Source organism: Pundamilia nyererei, unplaced genomic scaffold (genome assembly GCF_000239375.1).
Source record: "Pundamilia nyererei isolate P.nyererei 1_Seehausen unplaced genomic scaffold, PunNye1.0 scaffold00014, whole genome shotgun sequence".
In the NCBI taxonomy this organism is placed as follows: Eukaryota; Metazoa; Chordata; class Actinopteri; order Cichliformes; family Cichlidae; genus Pundamilia; species Pundamilia nyererei.
The window spans coordinates 4082136-4099647 of NW_005187415.1; the positions used below are offsets into that span (position 1 = coordinate 4082136).

At 39.9% G+C, this 17512-nt stretch overlaps 1 protein-coding gene across 1 annotated transcript; it reads left to right on the top strand.

Moving 5' to 3' along the window:
- Nucleotides 1-1673: 1673 nt before the first annotated feature.
- Nucleotides 1674-14888, top strand: cntn1b (contactin 1b). Its single transcript, XM_005725216.2, has 24 exons — nucleotides 1674-1835; nucleotides 5864-5996; nucleotides 6108-6143; nucleotides 6242-6368; nucleotides 6453-6634; nucleotides 7727-7822; nucleotides 7943-8155; nucleotides 8239-8338; nucleotides 9876-10060; nucleotides 10142-10266; nucleotides 10387-10504; nucleotides 10611-10761; nucleotides 10847-10974; nucleotides 11067-11239; nucleotides 11394-11517; nucleotides 11933-12100; nucleotides 12295-12444; nucleotides 12531-12601; nucleotides 12690-12942; nucleotides 13040-13161; nucleotides 13251-13440; nucleotides 13532-13653; nucleotides 13763-13919; nucleotides 14026-14888. The coding sequence occupies exons 2-24, from the start codon at nucleotides 5942-5944 to the stop codon at nucleotides 14106-14108; spliced, it is 3129 nt and encodes a 1042-aa protein (XP_005725273.1). The 5' UTR covers nucleotides 1674-1835; nucleotides 5864-5941; the 3' UTR covers nucleotides 14109-14888.
- The last annotated feature ends 2624 nt before the right edge of the window (nucleotides 14889-17512 follow it).

The following is a 17512-nucleotide window of genomic DNA, read 5'->3' on the forward strand; positions in this document are numbered from 1 at the left end:
GTATGTTTTTCTTTGACTTTGTACATGGGGTAAAACATAAAGTGTGTATGTGCGTGTGTGTGGCGCCATCTAGTGCATGATTTGTCTTTTCTCCAGCTAATGACCTGCAGAGATTAACAACTGAAAGTTAATCCTCACAAGATTAACATATATCTGGGGCACCGCATGTGTGGTGTGTGTGTGCTTTATTCAAATTCCACTGTAACACTGGTTTCCATTGAAAAGGAAATCCGTGTAAATATAACAGCTATCAGAGAAGATAACTACAAAATTCAAAACCCAGCATATAGGCATACACAGTATTAAGGCAAAAAAGACTGGAAATCCAAATTTGAAAAAATGTATACAAATGATGACAACACACATTAACAATGTTATTAGACCTTCATCCAGTGTAAGGTTTATCCCACAGCCTAAATTGACAGTATTATTAATCACCAGAATAATTTTTGATTCACCAGTATGTGCAAGCGCTTTAATCTGAATTATATTTTTAATGCTAAAATATAATTATTGTCATCACCCATGGCTTTTCAGATGTGCTCTTTTATTTTATTTTTTTTAAAAAGCAAAAAAATAAAAAAAATGTAAAACACTATATTATTGTTTGATTATGATGCCAAACTACAGTTATTCACTTGTACACTTGTAATCAAAAATCTTTGTGTATTCTTGCTTTTAAGACAGGTGGTCTGATAAATTTGTTAAACACTGTAAGTGCATGCAGTGGACTAGACAACATATTTATTTTTAGGCTAATGTGTTAGCTATTCTTTAATCACACTGTGGATCAAATCATTTTCTCCCATAAGTCTCATCCTGTAAATCCTGTGAAGAGGACTGTCTGAAGGACCCTCAGTGTGTAAAAGTGCAGTAACTGCAGTACTGATACAAACATCTGATATACTTCAGTTTTTCTGGTGTGCTCCTTTCTACTTCTACATTTGTATTAAAGACAGATTATCAATAAAAATGTGTAACTAAATCACTTCTTTTCATTGTAAAATTAGCTAGTCATAGAGTAAGAACTTACTTGAGATACTTTAAGTAGTTTACTTTAATAGTTTTGTACTTTTACTTTTAAAAAGTACAAAACTTGTAGGATAGGTAAAAAAAAAAAAAAAAACTAAAACTGTAGGATTAATTATGTTTACTAAGTTTAGGATGACACCCCCCCCCGCAAAAAAATAAAATAAAATAAAATCTTGCCCCCACCATGGAACCGCAACTTATTTTATTGTATTGTAAGGAATCCTTGTACCTCGCCTGGTCTGCAATCCACCATTAATAATTAATCTGCAGGTCATTTAAGATGCACAGCACATGGCCGCATCAGCTATAGGAAGCTTTCCTTTATGTCTTTTTTCAAATTTCCCAAATCCCTTTGTATTCTAATAAATTTCCAAATTCCTGCGAAATCTTTAGTGCGTTGGAGTGCCAAGTTATAGCCTGCCCTTGTACTTTATTTTCAATCAGATGACAGCAATTCAGTAACTCGCCTTAATATATTTCCTCCTTTAATTTTATTGATTTATTTTTAATACTTATTATGACTTAACCAATTATCTTTTTTCCCCCCTGTGACTTTATTTCCCTCGTCTGGGATGCGCACAAGCATGCTCGCATCCCTCCCATCCTCATCCTCCCTCTCTCGAAAGCCAATCGCAGCCGCCTCCTCCCCGCTAACCATGACCTGCCACTCAGCCTCTCTCATCCAATAGAAAAGTTCATCTGAACGGGACGCTCCGGCGGGGTGGGCTCTGTGGCACGTTGCGGTTCGGGTCCAGGTGTGCCATGAAGACAGTGCGCTGAAATTTCTCATTCCGCCTCAAAAGGTAAGAACGACACCGCAGACGAGCGAGTGCATGACACAATTGTGTCTTCGTGTCCGGAGATGTGAGAATAAACCGGGGATGCTTTGAGAGCTGGAGTGTGGAAATGGACCGGCTCTGGAGTACCGCAATGCAGAGCAGTGAATTACCGGTGCCGCTCAGTCGTCATAGGGGTGAAGTGATGTAAGGAACTGCGCAGTTACTTTAAAAGACTGAAGACTGCGACAAAGTCAGCGCTGTCTGGCTTTGCATTTCACTCTGCAGGTTTAGTTCAGAGTGAATCGACTGCAGCACATGCTTTTTAAAAAAGTGCATCAGTGGATGCAGGGAGGAGACTCAAGGTGAAAGTGTCTCATACTGGATGCGTCAAGGGCGCAGAGTGCAGCGGATCCATTATGGCATCTGCTTGGGAAAGTATTAGACAGGGCTACTCCCTTATTGGCCCAAACTGCTGTATATATGCGCTGGAACATCTATCCTCTTAAAACATTAATTCTGAATTATTGTTAAATTAAACGTGTATTACTATAGAGCCACATCCTGCATACCCTTTGAATATGAACTTAACAGTCAGCCAGATTAGTGCCGCAAACGGCCTGCACTGTAGTGTTCAGTGTATTTGTTGCATAGTGTGAAAGAAATGGAAGTAGCTGTAGGAGTCAGTATAACCAAGGTAACTTCAAATGTGTTTGCTCACATCGCAGGATTGTGTCCCTCCCCTACACTTTCTCTCTTTTCCCCTTGTCTGCTGGGATTTAACAGATTGTAAAAGATGTGACGAGTGTAACGCCTCCTTTCAGATGCTGAAAAGTCCTTCACCAAATGGATTTGGCTGCAAGATTCAGATTATTCCTTATTCAGCCTCGTGTGTCTTTATTCTGTCATTTACATCACTTGTGATCCAAATGCCCGTGCATAAGTAACCCAGCAAACTCAAGATTAAAGCAGCATTACTCGAGTGCCCTGTTGCTGAATTCTAACATTACTATGAATGTGATTTCTGGCAGCCACAAAAGCCGCATGCAAACATGGTTATCCAGTCAGCCCCCGAAAGAGACTTGAGGCTTAATACGTGTGCTGACCTAAATTTTTTTCTGGTCTGTCCAAAGAGGATGGTGGTGGGATTATTGCCAGCTGGGAATCGCATGAAAACAAACTCAGATGAATTGATCAGAATTTCCATTATGACAGATTGCAACTTTAATCTGCAAAGCTGTATGAAAGTACTATATATAAAAGTGATTTCTGAATGTGTTTGCACACTTTCAATGTAGCCTGTGTACAGATCTGTGTACCCATATCTAGATGCAAGAGGTGTACTTTCATCTTAGGACAAGATGCACAGACACATAGCTGTGCAGCTATGGTGACATTAGTGCTGAGTCATCATGAGGGCCTTTGAGAAGTCACTGCTGCAGTCTCTGCATGTGGATAAGCTACTGGGTGTATGCCTCTGCTCTCTCACTCCCTCTTTCTGCTTGTTTGAGACAGATGCTGCTAACTGAGAATGATGGCTGTTTGGCCCTTTCTAGGTCTATTTTTTGCCACATTTTTCTACCGTTCAGCTTCAATTTGCCTTTTAAAGTTTGCATTACTAAAGTGAAGTGCATGTTAATTTTAGTTTTCGTGCATACAGTATATGCCTTTAACTATATAAATGTAATGTTTAATATGTTCAGTTTAATACGGCCTCATTCCATGTGACAGTGTATGAAGATTATCCATTGTAAGCCTGAGTTGATGATGGTTTAGAGCAAATTGAAAGATTTCCGATGCATTTTGAACCAGCGGCAGACACAAAAGAGAAATCTGCAGCTCTTGTATCCTCAACAAGTCAGCAGAGGCTTCAAGGAAATTAATAAATAGTATTTGGCTATGTAAAGTGAAGTAACTTGCATACATAGCTGTAGTAGTTGTCTATTCTGTGCCGAACCAGTGCACTTTGCAACACTAATACAAAAATGAGAAGCTGCCAAAATGTAGCATTTACACCCACTAATCCCACAAGATTCGTCACAATTACAGAGTCAGGCTTTTCCTTCATTCCTTTTTTAATTATTGAAACCTGAAATGTAAATGTCATATAAGCAACAACAAGGTCAGCCTACAGTTTATAACAGAGTTGCTTAAAATACAACTAAAGATTTTAGTTGTCATTCTTATGCAATTTTTTTTTCCATATTTCCATCTATATTTACAGTAAACTGAAATCACAAAGGGGAAGAAGCCTTTAGTTAGCTATCAGTGGGCTTACACAAAGGTTGCTAACTAAAGCAGCCTTGCATAAAACAGTATAACTAAAATGACCTCTGAGATGGCTTGTTTGCTCATTAAAACCAAATTCTATCTACATACTAGGTTGTAGATGTGGCTTTGCTGATTTAAAACCTTAACTTTAACTTACTGTTGTTGCCATCTTGCTTTTTTGGAGCATGAATCGATCGTAGTTAAAGGTAAGAATTGAGGGCTAGTAAGCTTATTTAGCTAGGAGCATCCATAGACTGAATGGGTGCTACAATAATGCTAAATAACACACAAATAAAATGGTAAAGTTGATGACAAAAATAAACTTATTGGAAGAACAAAACAGAATATATTATCTTTTAGATAACTGATAGAAATTCAGTGACCCTAATTAGCGATGGTGAGATCAAATAGATAGCTAGCATGTGCAAAGCTGTAAACCTTAAATGGGTTACATTAATCTCTACCCCTACAGTTGTTATGAAGAGATAAATTACCCATTAATACTAAAAAAGAACCTATCTGCACAGGGCTGTAAACCTGTGTATTGGTCAGGAGTGCACATGAGTGGTCCGCAGGTGCACATTCGCTGTCAAAATAAAAGACGCGCACCAGATAAGAAGCTGCAACGCACATTTGTGTACATAAGATTTTCTGGAAGAGGACAGACATTTGTTTAGAACTCTTAAAGATGTCGAAGAAGCAAGCTCCTTTAAGCAATTACTCTGGTGTTCCTCCACTTCCAAAGAAATGTCCGAAGGAGTCCAAACCGCAAAAGAAGCGCGTATTCTCGGAAAAGTGGTTGCAGGAGGTGAGCTGGCTTCAAACAAATGATGAACGCACAGAGATGTGGTGCAGACTATGCCGTGAAAATCCCACTTTAGCGGACAAAAACAGTGCCTTTTATATGTACGCAAACGTGCGTTGCAACTTCTTATCTGGTGCGAATGTGCACCTGCGGACCACTTATGTGCACCCCTGGTTATGGTAACTAATTGGCTCTTGGAGTCAGCCTCAAGTGGCCAGTCCTGGAACTGCATTTACTGGTTGCCACTTGGTCCCCAGCACAGCTGCAAAGTAGCAAACACTGCCAAGACAGGGGAAAAACAGACAATCATAAAGGGATTCCTCAATTTCTTTATGAGATAATGATATAAAATGTGTTCTCCACAAGAGATTTTAAAACTTTACACAGAGATATCCAATTTCCAGCTTAACCCATCCTGTTAACCAATCCAAGGTCATACTTTACATATCCATGCCTCTGTGAGTCATTCCTTCTGTTTTTCACAGTCATGTTTGACATAGTTTTCTGCTGTTGCAAACACACACACCAACACACAGCAGCAGTACTGTCATTTCATCCTGTAGGAGTGATGTGTAAGCATGTTTCATGGCACTGCGGGAGCCCTTAAGTAATGCTGAGCTACAATGTGTTTTGTTCATATGCAGGCAGTTGTGGGGTTTCAGTGTTTGAGCATGCACTCAGACAGTGCAGGTATGTGTGTTTGTGCAGGTGCACTTTCTTGTGGTTGTGCACCCACCCAGCTCACACTGCATTGTACTGCTGAGTCACTGACATCCTGAATCATTTATATTCACAGGGAGGATTCCAGCTTGCTCTGCACTGACTGCTTCTGGTCTGCAAAGTCCAGTAAATAGCATGTAGTGTCATTAGCCTGTTTTGAGTGACATAAGTGTTTTGAAGAAATAAAATAAGTTGCACTGAATAATGAAACAAATAATGACATGAAGGAAAAGCTCTCCTTCCTCTCTGTCTCTTTCAGCCCTCCCCGGTTCATGTCCTGTCCATCGACTTTTCTCTCCATCCACCTCCATCCATCTGAGTCAGTCTGCTGACTGCCATGGCTTCCACTGCTTTATTGCTGCTGGCTCTCTCCTCCTTCCCCTCCCTCACAGGTAAGAAAACTAATGATGCCTAAAAATAACACATGCTCTCTCAAAATGATGTTGAGGGAAAAAAAGATATTACTGTGCAGCCTTTAATGTTTAATGTTTCTACTCTTCTAGTGGCAGTTTTGTTTGGTGAGCCCAGAATATACGGTGGTGAGTTGGTTTTGTCATAATAAAAGGACTCTAAAAGAGCTAATTCAGGATTATTTTTGATCTAATATGTATGAACTAACTAATTTGTTCTGTATCAGAGGATGCTACTGGTTACGGCCCCATATTTGAAGAGGAGCCTGTGGATGTGGTTTACATCGAAGACTCACCCGATGGGAGAATCTCCATGAACTGCAGAGCACGTGCTAACCCCCCAGCTACATACAGGTTACAAGCCGGTGCATGATAGTTTTCCTAAATAAGAAATACATTAAATTACATTACAGGATGTCACATTTGAATTGCTGCTAGGTGGCGTCGGGATAACTGGGAAATCAAGCTCAAGGAGCAGCCGGATGAACACTACAGCCTGGTGGGGGGGAATTTGGTAATCACCAATCCAATCCAGAAGAAACATGCTGGGACGTACGTCTGTGTGGCCAGGAATATTTACGGCACCGTTATCAGCAAAGAGGCCAGAGTCAAGTTTGGATGTGAGTATAATGTTAATATAGTTAAAACTGAACTAAAAACTAAAATTATATGTAAAAAAAACCAAAACATTTTAGGTCACTCAAATAAAACTTTAAACTAGACATTTGAAAAAGCGAAATAAAACTAACTCAAAAAATATACAGGAAAGATTCTTAGTTTTTGTGTTTGTTAATTTAGTAAAGAGTTGTTATTAAAACTTGTCTTTTAAGGCTTTGATGGTCATATTTATTGACATTTTGGATGCCTACAAGAATGTGAGTCAAGTTGTGTGTTTTTATTCTATTAACTGTATTGACTTTCCTAAGTCTTGCCTCTGACGTATGCCTTCCATACAATAAAAACTAATAAAGACCAAAGCTGCTTTTTAAACTAAACTGAAACTGAACTAAATTAAAAGCGAAAAGTCAAAGAAATAAAATTAAAAATGTATTTGAAAGTGAATACCACCAAGCACGGCATTCCTGCTTAAGTTCAGTGTTGACATCTTGAGCTGAATATGTTCTTGGCTTTAGCTTCAGGTTCGACAGCGTGTCTGCTCACATTATCTCCAACTCATTAAGGTTGTGACGATTGAGTTCCTTGACTGGTCCAGATTATTTTAGTGTTGATATTTATGTATTAATTTCAACTGTAACGTCCTCAGACTGGCATACAGATAAAGACTAAGTGGAGATCAAATGGAAAAAACCTAAGCCAGGTATGGCAGTTCCAAATCACTAAGGCTGAGGCTCAGGTGGTAGAACGGGTCTTCTACCAATCGAACAAATAAAAGCTACCAGTAAATCTACCAGTACAAGAGCAGTACAAATGTGTGTGTGATTGCGTGATAGAGACTTGTAGGAAAAGCAAATTGAACATTTAACTACGTAGAAAGGCACTATGTAAGTACCATTTACAGAAGAGAGGACAACACAGACTAAAATCTAGAAAGCAACACAGCAAGTTTTCATCTTTGAGGGAATGCTCTTTGAATCATAATACTTATCAAACACTGTGTTGACTCATTGAGCTCCTTAATGACTAAAGCTTATTCACACCTTTGAGCAGTTTTGCAGTGGTTGAACTTTGACCCCCGTGTACTTTCTGTGTAGTTCTGGGTGAGTTTCCTGATGAAGAGAGAGAGCCAGTTTATGTCAAAGAAGGACAGGGAGCAGTTCTGTTGTGTGTACCTCCAAAAGCCTGGCCACGTATGTACATGTCTTCAAGAATTACACCTAAAATTCATCATTCAAACAGTGTGTAGATTTCAGAGGTGCAAACAAGAAAACGTGGCCTATGCATCTCTCCCTCTTTCTGTTCCCTTTCAGAGGAGGTTACCTACCGCTGGATCTACAATGAGTTCCCAGTGTTCCTGAACACAGACCGTCGTAGGTTTGTCTCCCAGAAGACTGGGAACCTCTACATTGCCAAGGTGGAAGCTCAGGATGCGGGAAACTACTCTTGCTTTGTTTCTAGTCCCGTCTTAGGAAAGAGTGTTTTCTCCAAATTCATCCCTCTCATCCCCTTACCACCTGACGATGGTTAGTCACCGTGCTGCAACGATACCGGAAAATGATTTTTGCATGCTTTATTATTGTATATATAATGAAGACTTTTCTCCCAGGTGAGGAGAGAAAATACCCAGCAGACATCAGGGTGAAGTTCCCAGATACGACTGCCATGCTGGCCTCTAATATTACATTAGAATGCTTTGCTCTTGGAAAGTAAGTTTTTCCTAGTATAATTCATGTACCGGTACACATGCAAGCATTGCATAACACTGATGCATTCAAATACCATAGGAAAGAGTTTATGTGGAAACAATAATGGAAATAGTTGACTTATTTTTTTAAAACTAGGCAAGGTAACAAGAGCACACATTCGATTCCCTTTTACTGATAATTAATTGGTATAAATGCGAGCAGATGCCACGTAAAAACAACTTTTTGCAGTCATTTGTAAGTCATTTACAGAAACTGGACTTTCAATAGAAATACAATCACATGCAGAAAAATGCAAAGAAGAATGGCTCAAAAAGAAAAAATGTTTGGATTGTTAAATGACTGAGTCAAAATCCATATTTAAAAACCACTGAAATATTATAGTCCTGTTTCAAACTCAAGAAAACCTGGAAACAGTCTGTAACTAAAGGGGTTGTATACTTACGTGTTCCAAATAGGAACGTTATATCTTTTGAATATCTTGTGTTATATCGTTTAAATTATTCTTAAGTTTGCATTCATGTACAGTGCCTAACCAATTTATTCGACTAACTGTCATTAAAAACAAGAAAATAAAACTATTCGAGTGATCTGTCAAAAACCTGTGTAAAACTAAAAACTGTATTGGCAAATTACAAACTCAATTCACATTCTTATGTTCAAATTCAGCCTGTTCTCACTCCCGAGGTGTAATACAGTGATGATTTTGTCAAGTCCTGAGGTGTTCCTTCTGCGTTCTTATGCTACGCCTGGGTTATGGATAAAATCCAGTAGAATGACTCTCCCAGGGTAATACACGTCCCAGCCATGTATTCCAGCCCTAACCCTAACTTTATTCCTAAACTAGTGCTGTCAGCACGGCATCGATGCATCAGCGCGGTTAGCTCATTAATGCGTTAGCGCAGTCCAGCTCCACACGCAGGGAGATCCGCGTTAACTCACTAAAGGAGATTTGTCGCATTAATGCGGTTATGGTGTTAACGTCATTTTAACAAGATTAATGCTGACAGCACTACCTTCTCCCTAACCATAACCAGGACTTTAGACATTAGTGTTTTCCAAAGCGATTTAAGTAAAACGAATGCAGATTAATTCCAAACGGTTCCCATGTTTCCTCATTTCCTCATCTCGTAAAATAGGGAGATCTCATTAAAACACATTTTTCTGTTCAAGTATGCAAGTAAAAAACTGTAATTTTGCTTCTTAATCCAAAAATAATAATGAGTCTTTTCTTTTTTTTGCTTTTTTACAACAGTAAAATTGAAAATTTATGGAGAACAATTATATTTTACATTAAGATTACTTTGTACAAAGAGTTTGTGAATATTCTTGGATTGCCTATTACAGAAATAGAAAAATGATTTGGGTAATGAACAGTTCTATTAATTTAAACTGGCTGGTGGTCTAAGACATTTTTTTATACTTTTTAAAATACTTTTATTTTTTGTATACCTTTATCTGTAGGGACTGCATCAAAGAAGAGCCTCTGGTTAGTTTGCTTTACTATCACATCAACAAACTAACTGTATTTTCTGCACAGTCCCATCCCACATATTGTATGGAGGAAGGTTGATGCTACAGACCTCCCGGCTAATCATGAAATCAGTGAATCGGGGGCCGTGCTTCATCTGTTTAATGTACAGTACGAAGATGTGGGATTTTATGACTGTGAAGCCATCAACACTAAAGGAAAGGACTGGCACAAGGCCTGGCTCTACGTGGAGTGTAAGTCATTTGTCAGAGCTCAGTGACTTGCCTGTCTGTGTTATCCAGTAATGTATAGTGATTCCCATTATATTTTTCCAGCTGCTCCGGAGTGGGCAGAGACCATCAATAACACGATGAAAGACATTGGCTCAGAGCACACCATGCGCTGTGTGGCATCAGGGAAACCCTTCCCTTTCATCCGCTGGTATAAAGATGGATATATGGTAAAAACTCTTTGACATGTTGTGTGAAACTGGGCAATATGATATCTCAGCTTGGCTTTACAGTTGCTTTGTGTAAGTCTTCTTTGGCTCAAGTACACGTTTGGGTTGTGTTTTTACTAGTATGGTAAAGGTGAGCTGAAGTTTTCCAGCCTGACTTTTGCTGACTCCGGGATGTATCAGTGCATCGCTGAGAACTACTGGGGCATCAAATACGCCAACGCTGAGCTGCGAGTCATCGGTACTCTGATTTAGTGAATTTTGACATTTAAAAGCACAACTGAACTGCTACATTATGGTTTAAGACAGGTATTAAACACAAAATGACACTTCTAACCTCCCTCCAGCCTGTGCGCCAACATTCGAGTTCAACCCTGTGAAGAAGCAGCTTCTCGGAGCTAAAGACGGACGTGTGGTGATTGAGTGTAAACCCAGAGCGGCTCCTAGACCTCGATTCACCTGGACAAAGGGCAAAGAGCTCCTCTACAACAGCTCACGGTCAGCCTAATACCTCAGCTTTACTCCTTTGCTTGTTGAAAAAAGGCACATCAGGAAGCTTAACTGCTTATGTCCATATTCACAGCATTTCAATCATGTTTGACGGGAGTCTGGAGATCTTGAATGCCACCAAAAACGATGAAGGGGTTTACACCTGCTTTGCGGAGAATGACAGAGGAAAGGCCAACAGCTCTGGCTATCTCACCATCACAGGTCAGCGCATGTATATGTGTGCATCTAAACACAGTAAAGATCCCACAATCTAGAATGATTTTTAAGTGTATCTATAATATTCTTTTGCTTAGAGGCTACCAGCATCACAGTAGCACCTGAGGACACTGAGGTTAGAGTTGGTGACGAGGTGATTCTGAAGTGTGAAGCTTCATACGACCCCATGCTGGACATCACATTTATCTGGGCTATAGACTTCAGAGTCATCGACTTTAATGCAGAGTGGCAACAATATGAACGTGTCATGGTAGGGTTGGTGATTTATTACAGCCATATTTATGTTAAACCTTCTTCGAGGATGCAGACTAAAGATCCTCTGTATACTTCACCCACTTTTCTCATTATCCTTTTCTCCTTTGGGTTTCCTTCCTTCTATTATGCTGTTGTTTCCTGTCATTTAGAACGAAGATGGTGTTGGCGACCTGAGAATATTGAACGCTCAAATTTGGCACGAAGGTCGCTACACCTGCACGGCTCAGACTGTTGTGGACAGTGACACTGCCTACTGTGATCTCAAGATTGTAGGTCAGTCTCAGCATGAGGTGAACACAGATGTAAAGAGTCAAGTATAGTCTTAGAAAGCTATGAAGGAAAGTTCTCAGTGCCAGCCCACATCAGCAAGTGATGGCAAAGCTGTAACATTTTCATGGATCCAATGAGGAAATCTCATATAAAAGTATGCTATGTAAGCTGCTGTAGCCTGCCTAGTGTTGCTGCAGATCTGCAAGCTACTTGGGAACCCACCCCCAGCTCAATATTTTTCCATGCTAGCAAATAGGCATGACATCTTTTGCCATTAAAGTCTGTTCTGAGGTGCTAGAACAAAGCAACACTGCTGAATATAATTGACTACAGAAAAACTGGAATTATTTTTATCCCCCTTATACTCATTTTTCCATGTGTTTTCATTCTCCTCCCTCATCTGATCCCCAAATCCCAGGTGTTCCTGGTCCTCCTGGTGTGATTCGGGTGGAAGAGATTGGGGACACGTGGGTGAAGCTGTGGTGGACTAAAGGAGCTGAGCATAATAGCCCTATTCTCTACTATACCATTCAGACCAGACACTACTGGGCTCTATATGAAGATGACTGGAGGAATGCCAGCACTTGTGAGTACTGCTCGCTGCCAGCAGGGGGCCAACTCACGCCACAGATATGATAAACTAAAGCATCCTTTACTATTTTTAGGCTCTGAAACAAATGAGTATGATCTGTGATTCTTTTGGATATAAATTACTTTAAAAATAATAGATATATTCATTATTATTATTTTCATCATTTAAATGTTCCTTGTGTCCTTCAGCTCCAACTGTTCTTGATGGCAGTATGGAGAAAGCAGAGGTGACAGACTTGTATCCTTGGATGGAATATCAGTTTAGGATCATTGCTACTAATGAGCATGGCTCTGGAGAGGCCAGTATCCCCTCCCTCAAGATCAAAACCTGGGACGCTCGTAAGGATAAAAAAGAAATTGAAGTTGTGATATGTTAGATATGCTATTTTAAAAATACTAATGATAAACTATTTTCTTGCCCTCAGCACCAGTTGTGTCTCCCACCAATCTGGCCGGTTATGGAGGTCGAAATGGTGAGATAATCATCACGTGGACAGTAGGTGTCTCTGCTTGACTTCCTCATTCGCAAGTTCCATTTTAACAGTTGAATTTTACTGGAAACTGTTTCAACTTGTGACCTTTAGCCCGTGGAGCCTTGGTACTTCTATGGTAAGAAGTTTGGCTACATCGTCGCGTTTAAGCCTCACGATGCTTACGACTGGTGGTACGAGACCATCTCGGACCCTGAGACGAGACGACACGTTCACAGAGACACCTATTTCATCCCCACTGAGGAAGACTTCCAGGTGCGAGAGTTTCAGGTGAAGATCAAGTCATTTAATGTGAAAGGAGACGGACCCTACACCCTCACAAAGGTCATCTACTATCCACGAGATGGTAAGACCTTTGCTTTGGGCTTGATCACATTCCTGTATTTATTACCGTGGAAACTATGAGCACCTTTTTCAATTTCATTTTTCTCCATCTTCTTCAGTACCTACAGAATCTCCAACAGATATCTACGCTAGGCCTGTGTCCTCCACTGAAGCTCTGGTTTGGTGGTTGCCAGTGGTTGACACTGGAACAGGCCTACAACAGTATATTGAGGGATACCAGGTACAGAACCACAGAGAGATTATATAGTTGCATTAACAATCAGTTGAACAGGGGTCCATTCCATAACAATCCCATATCCTGTCATCTAGGTCAGATACTGGAGAAAATATGATGATCCGGAACCAGGTGCCAATCGTATTTTTGTCTCAGCCTCAGTCAATCAGACAAGGCTGGAAAATATGCTGCCAGATTCACACTACCTCATCGAGGTCCGTGCCTACAATGGAGCAGGCCTCGGACCCCCTGGAGAAATGTGTGAGATGTTCACCAAGAGGCCACGTAAGAAAGACGACTCACAGCATAACTATAATAAGATTTATAATAAGGAGCAAATCTGCATTTGGAGACTCAATAAATGATCTCTTTACAGCACCACCAGATCCTCCCAGGATGTGGCGATACATCAGTTGGACAGGGAAATGGCTGTATGTGTGGTGGGATCATATCCAGTACGACTGGTTCGGTAATATTTCCTTCCCGCTGTACTACAAGGTTTGTAAAGTGTTTCTCTTTTAATTAGAGTTAAAACAAGTTTCTCACGTCTGTCGTATAGCGATAACAGGATTGCTGAAGACCTTCCATGTTTCTCATCATCTGCCAGGTCATGTTCAGAAAGTCAGGCTACATCTATGGGAAGGTCTACATCACTGGCTGGCACTTCATGGACTTCCCCATGCCTCAGGTTGGAGATTATGAACTGATGGTGCGCGGCCGTTATGAAGGAGGAGATGGCCCAATCAGGAGGATTAAGATTCTGGGTAAAGCTCAGAAAAATCATTAAATAAAAATGAAAGTCTTCACCCATTTTACCTACTTTTCAATCACTTTTTTGTGTGTTTGATGTTGTTTCTTCTTCTTCCTCAGGTCATGCATCCACAATCACGCCCACCTTAAGCCTGGTGTCTTTGGTGCTGCTGGCACTGTGTGTTGTGGGACTGGAAATTTAAGCCTGCCGCAAGCAACATGTATATAACAGACTCTGGGAAGCAAATACACGGACCATATTGAGGATCTAGTCTTTATTATCAAACAGTCTTCACATTGATGTTCACTAAGATGCCACATCCTGCATCCTTCTAGCTTTTGTTCAGGTGTAACACAATACTGGAAAAAGAAAATTGTTTCTCAAAAATAAGATTTGTTGTTAATCCAAATGCTTTTCTAGACCAATTACCAACCATATTTGTATACCATCATATGACAAGATCTAAAATGTCTTGAATGGATTATATGACAAGGCACATGATTCTCCAAACACTGTGTAGATAGAAATAAATGCACAAGGAAAAGAAAGTTTAAGTTGTTCATCAAGCAAAAAGTGCGATTTTCCAGTCTCTTAAGTTATTTTCTATTAATTTTTTTTTTTTGTTCGGAAAAATTATGATTTCTTTTTACACAGACAGTCTCCATCTCTCTGTTAAATCAGTCATTAGTATGTAGACAAAAATATAATAAGAAATGCTTTTGGTTATTTTTAAAAAGTGTTTATGAAAACTATGTAAGGTATTTGTGAATAGCGTTTTTTCTTCTTCTTTTTTTAAATTTATTTATTGAAACAGGAGTAATGCTACCAACGATGGGGACAGAATGTTGGTGGGGGAGCTGTGGGTTTCGCAATGAAAGACATATCGCTTTGACATCTACTACTGTATATCACCTGGATCTGTACGCTAACTTCTTTTGTGTCAAGCTGCAAAACCATTAAACCGAATGCAACAAACAAATGACAACTGTGTACTTGTGAAACTGAGTCCCAACAAATGACACAACTTAATTATTTTTGGAGGATTTGTGGAAATGTGATGTGTGTTTTCAGTCAACAGATGGCAGTACAGCCACATGTTGTTAGCCACTGTTTTAGTTACCCATCACTGTACTTGCTAAGTGTTTTGTTCTTAACCTGAGTAAAACTCAGTAACAAACTCAATAACAGTCACTGCTTGTACAGAAAACAGGGAGAGAGCTTGGCGGGTATGTTAGCACACATACTGCTTATGCTGCTTTGCTTACACTGGGTTAAGACCTTTGTTGCTTTAATTCTTCATGCCATAGATTCAACAAGGTGCTGGACACATTCCTCTGTGATTTAGTTCCATATTAACATGACATCATTATACAGTCACTGCAGTTTGCCTAAAATCTCCTTTCCACCACATCCCAAAAGTGCTCTACTGAATGACGATCTGGTGACTGTGGAGGCCAGTGAGCTCATTATTATATTTATAAAAACACAGTTTGAGATGACTTTAGCGTTTCTACATGGCGCGTTATCCTGTAGTCATAAAGGAATGGGCATGGTCAGCAGAAATACTCAGTTTCGTTGTGATGTTTAAATGATGCTTATTTAGTATGCCATGCGATCATACAACCACTGTGGCCTAAACCACTGATAATGGGCACTAGAAGTAAACAGTTATCACACTAGGCAATGTTTTCGGGATCTGTGGTCTTCCACAATCTTCTGGTGAACCTTTGTGAGTTGTAGCTTCATTTTTCTATTCTTAGCTGATAGGAGCGGGACCCAGTGTGGTCGTCTGCTGCAGCAGAATCTCTGCTGGCTATGTTGTGCACTTAGAAATGCTCTTCTGAATACTTTATTTGAGCAGCTATTTGAGCTATATTAGTTACTTTTGCCTTCCTATCCACTAAAAGGAGTCTGGGCATGCTGCTCTAAATTTTGTCACCAACAAGTCATTTCTCTCATCTTCAGACCATTCTCTCCAAAGCCTCTACGGATGGATGTGTAGAAAATCCCAGTGGGTCAGGATTTTCTGGAATAATGATACCACCCTGAGAACCACGCTAGATTCAGAGTCACTTTTCTTAAATCAACATTTTGATGCTCAGTTTGAACCACAGCAGATTGTCTTTCCATGTCTAAATCCCTAAATGCACTGAGTTGCTGCTATGTGATTGGCTCATGAGATATTTGCAGGTGAACAGGTGTACCTAAAAACAACTGGCTAATGGCACTGGAAACATATAGGTCAACCAGGTGAGTAGAAATTGTTGTTATGTGGTTAAAAATGTTGATTGTCTCTGTTTTAAGTACTATGGAGGGATTTTTTGCTGTTGTTGTTGTGACTGATATTGTGCAGTTTTGAGTTCTCCCCTCCCCAAAGCCTGTCAGCAGACAGCTGACCCACTGCATGACCCTTTCCAAAACAGCCCCCACACTTAAAGTAGGGAGTCTATTTATTAGGGTGTTGGTCTAGTGATGTAGTGACTTTGATGTGTGTAGTCAAGAAAATGGAAACAGTGACCTGTTGACCCGTGCTGCCCACCCCTGTGCATCCACCAGAACATTCTGTATCCGTAAATCCTAGACAGCAAGACATGGGTGGAAATAAATACATTAATAAATGAAGAACTTAAATAAAACCCATAGTTTTCTATATTTATATTATTTATAGTATAGATTTTATGGTATTTCCAAGCTAATAGAGAGACGAAGAAGGAGGGATTCACTGCATCCCAGAGGGACTTTTGTCATACAGCATATTGCTTTGCTTAGTCCAAAGCAGTGGCTACAGCATGACCATAATATCTGTGATGCTGTTGGAGAGCAAAAGGAGGCTTTTGTAAGTCCATGCTTTTTACTTGTGCTCTTGCTTGTATATAGTACAGTAGTCTCTGTGGGTGGCTTTTATCTCTCCTGCAGCCACCTTCATTACCAGTTTTTCTCCCATTTTACCTCCTTCCATTCAAACAAATTACACAAACACTGAAAATCCCATGCGAGGCTGAAATCAGTGCTGCAGTCATTTACAAACAATCACAGCAGATGTGCAAAGGTGAGTCTTCCATGGCAGGGGAACGAGTCGTCCTCCAGAGAAGGATATTGAAAAGCCTGTTGTGATTATGGTTCCTTCAGCTTTTATTAGCATTCTTGGTATAGATCTCCTCTGGACAATGAACACAAATATATTGTTTGTGGCAGGGACAGCAGTAGCTCTGCTAAATGGTATTTTTGTTGGAGTTTGTTGCAGTGAAATTGTGTTTAGTTTGTCAGCAGAACTTGAAGTTGTGTTGATAAATGAGACTGATTTCCAACATGTATATTCAGAAAATTACATATAGCAGCTGAACACTGTCACTTTGAGGATGTGTTATACTGAACATCGATATGTGCAGGAAGCACAAAAATCCTCTGGATCATTACTGTAAATGAGAAAGGGGATTGGGTTACATCACCTGATGAATAATACATATGCAGACTGAAGTCCAGCTCTGATATCTGTGAATATGCTTTCAATGAATTCATTTGAGCAATTGATTCCATTTATTTTACTTGAACAATTATTTAAAGCAGTCTATGACAAACATTGGACTTCGGAGTTTTTTTTTTTTT

Coding starts and splice junctions, on each gene's coding strand:
- cntn1b (XM_005725216.2), top strand. CDS start 5,942: ATGGCTTCCACTGCTTTATTGCTGCTGGCTCTCTCCTCCTTCCCCTCC. Junction 10,061..10,141: donor GGCCTGGCTCTACGTGGAGT/GTAAGTCATTTG, acceptor ATATTTTTCCAG/CTGCTCCGGAGTGGGCAGAG. Junction 12,445..12,530: donor GATCAAAACCTGGGACGCTC/GTAAGGATAAAA, acceptor TCTTGCCCTCAG/CACCAGTTGTGTCTCCCACC.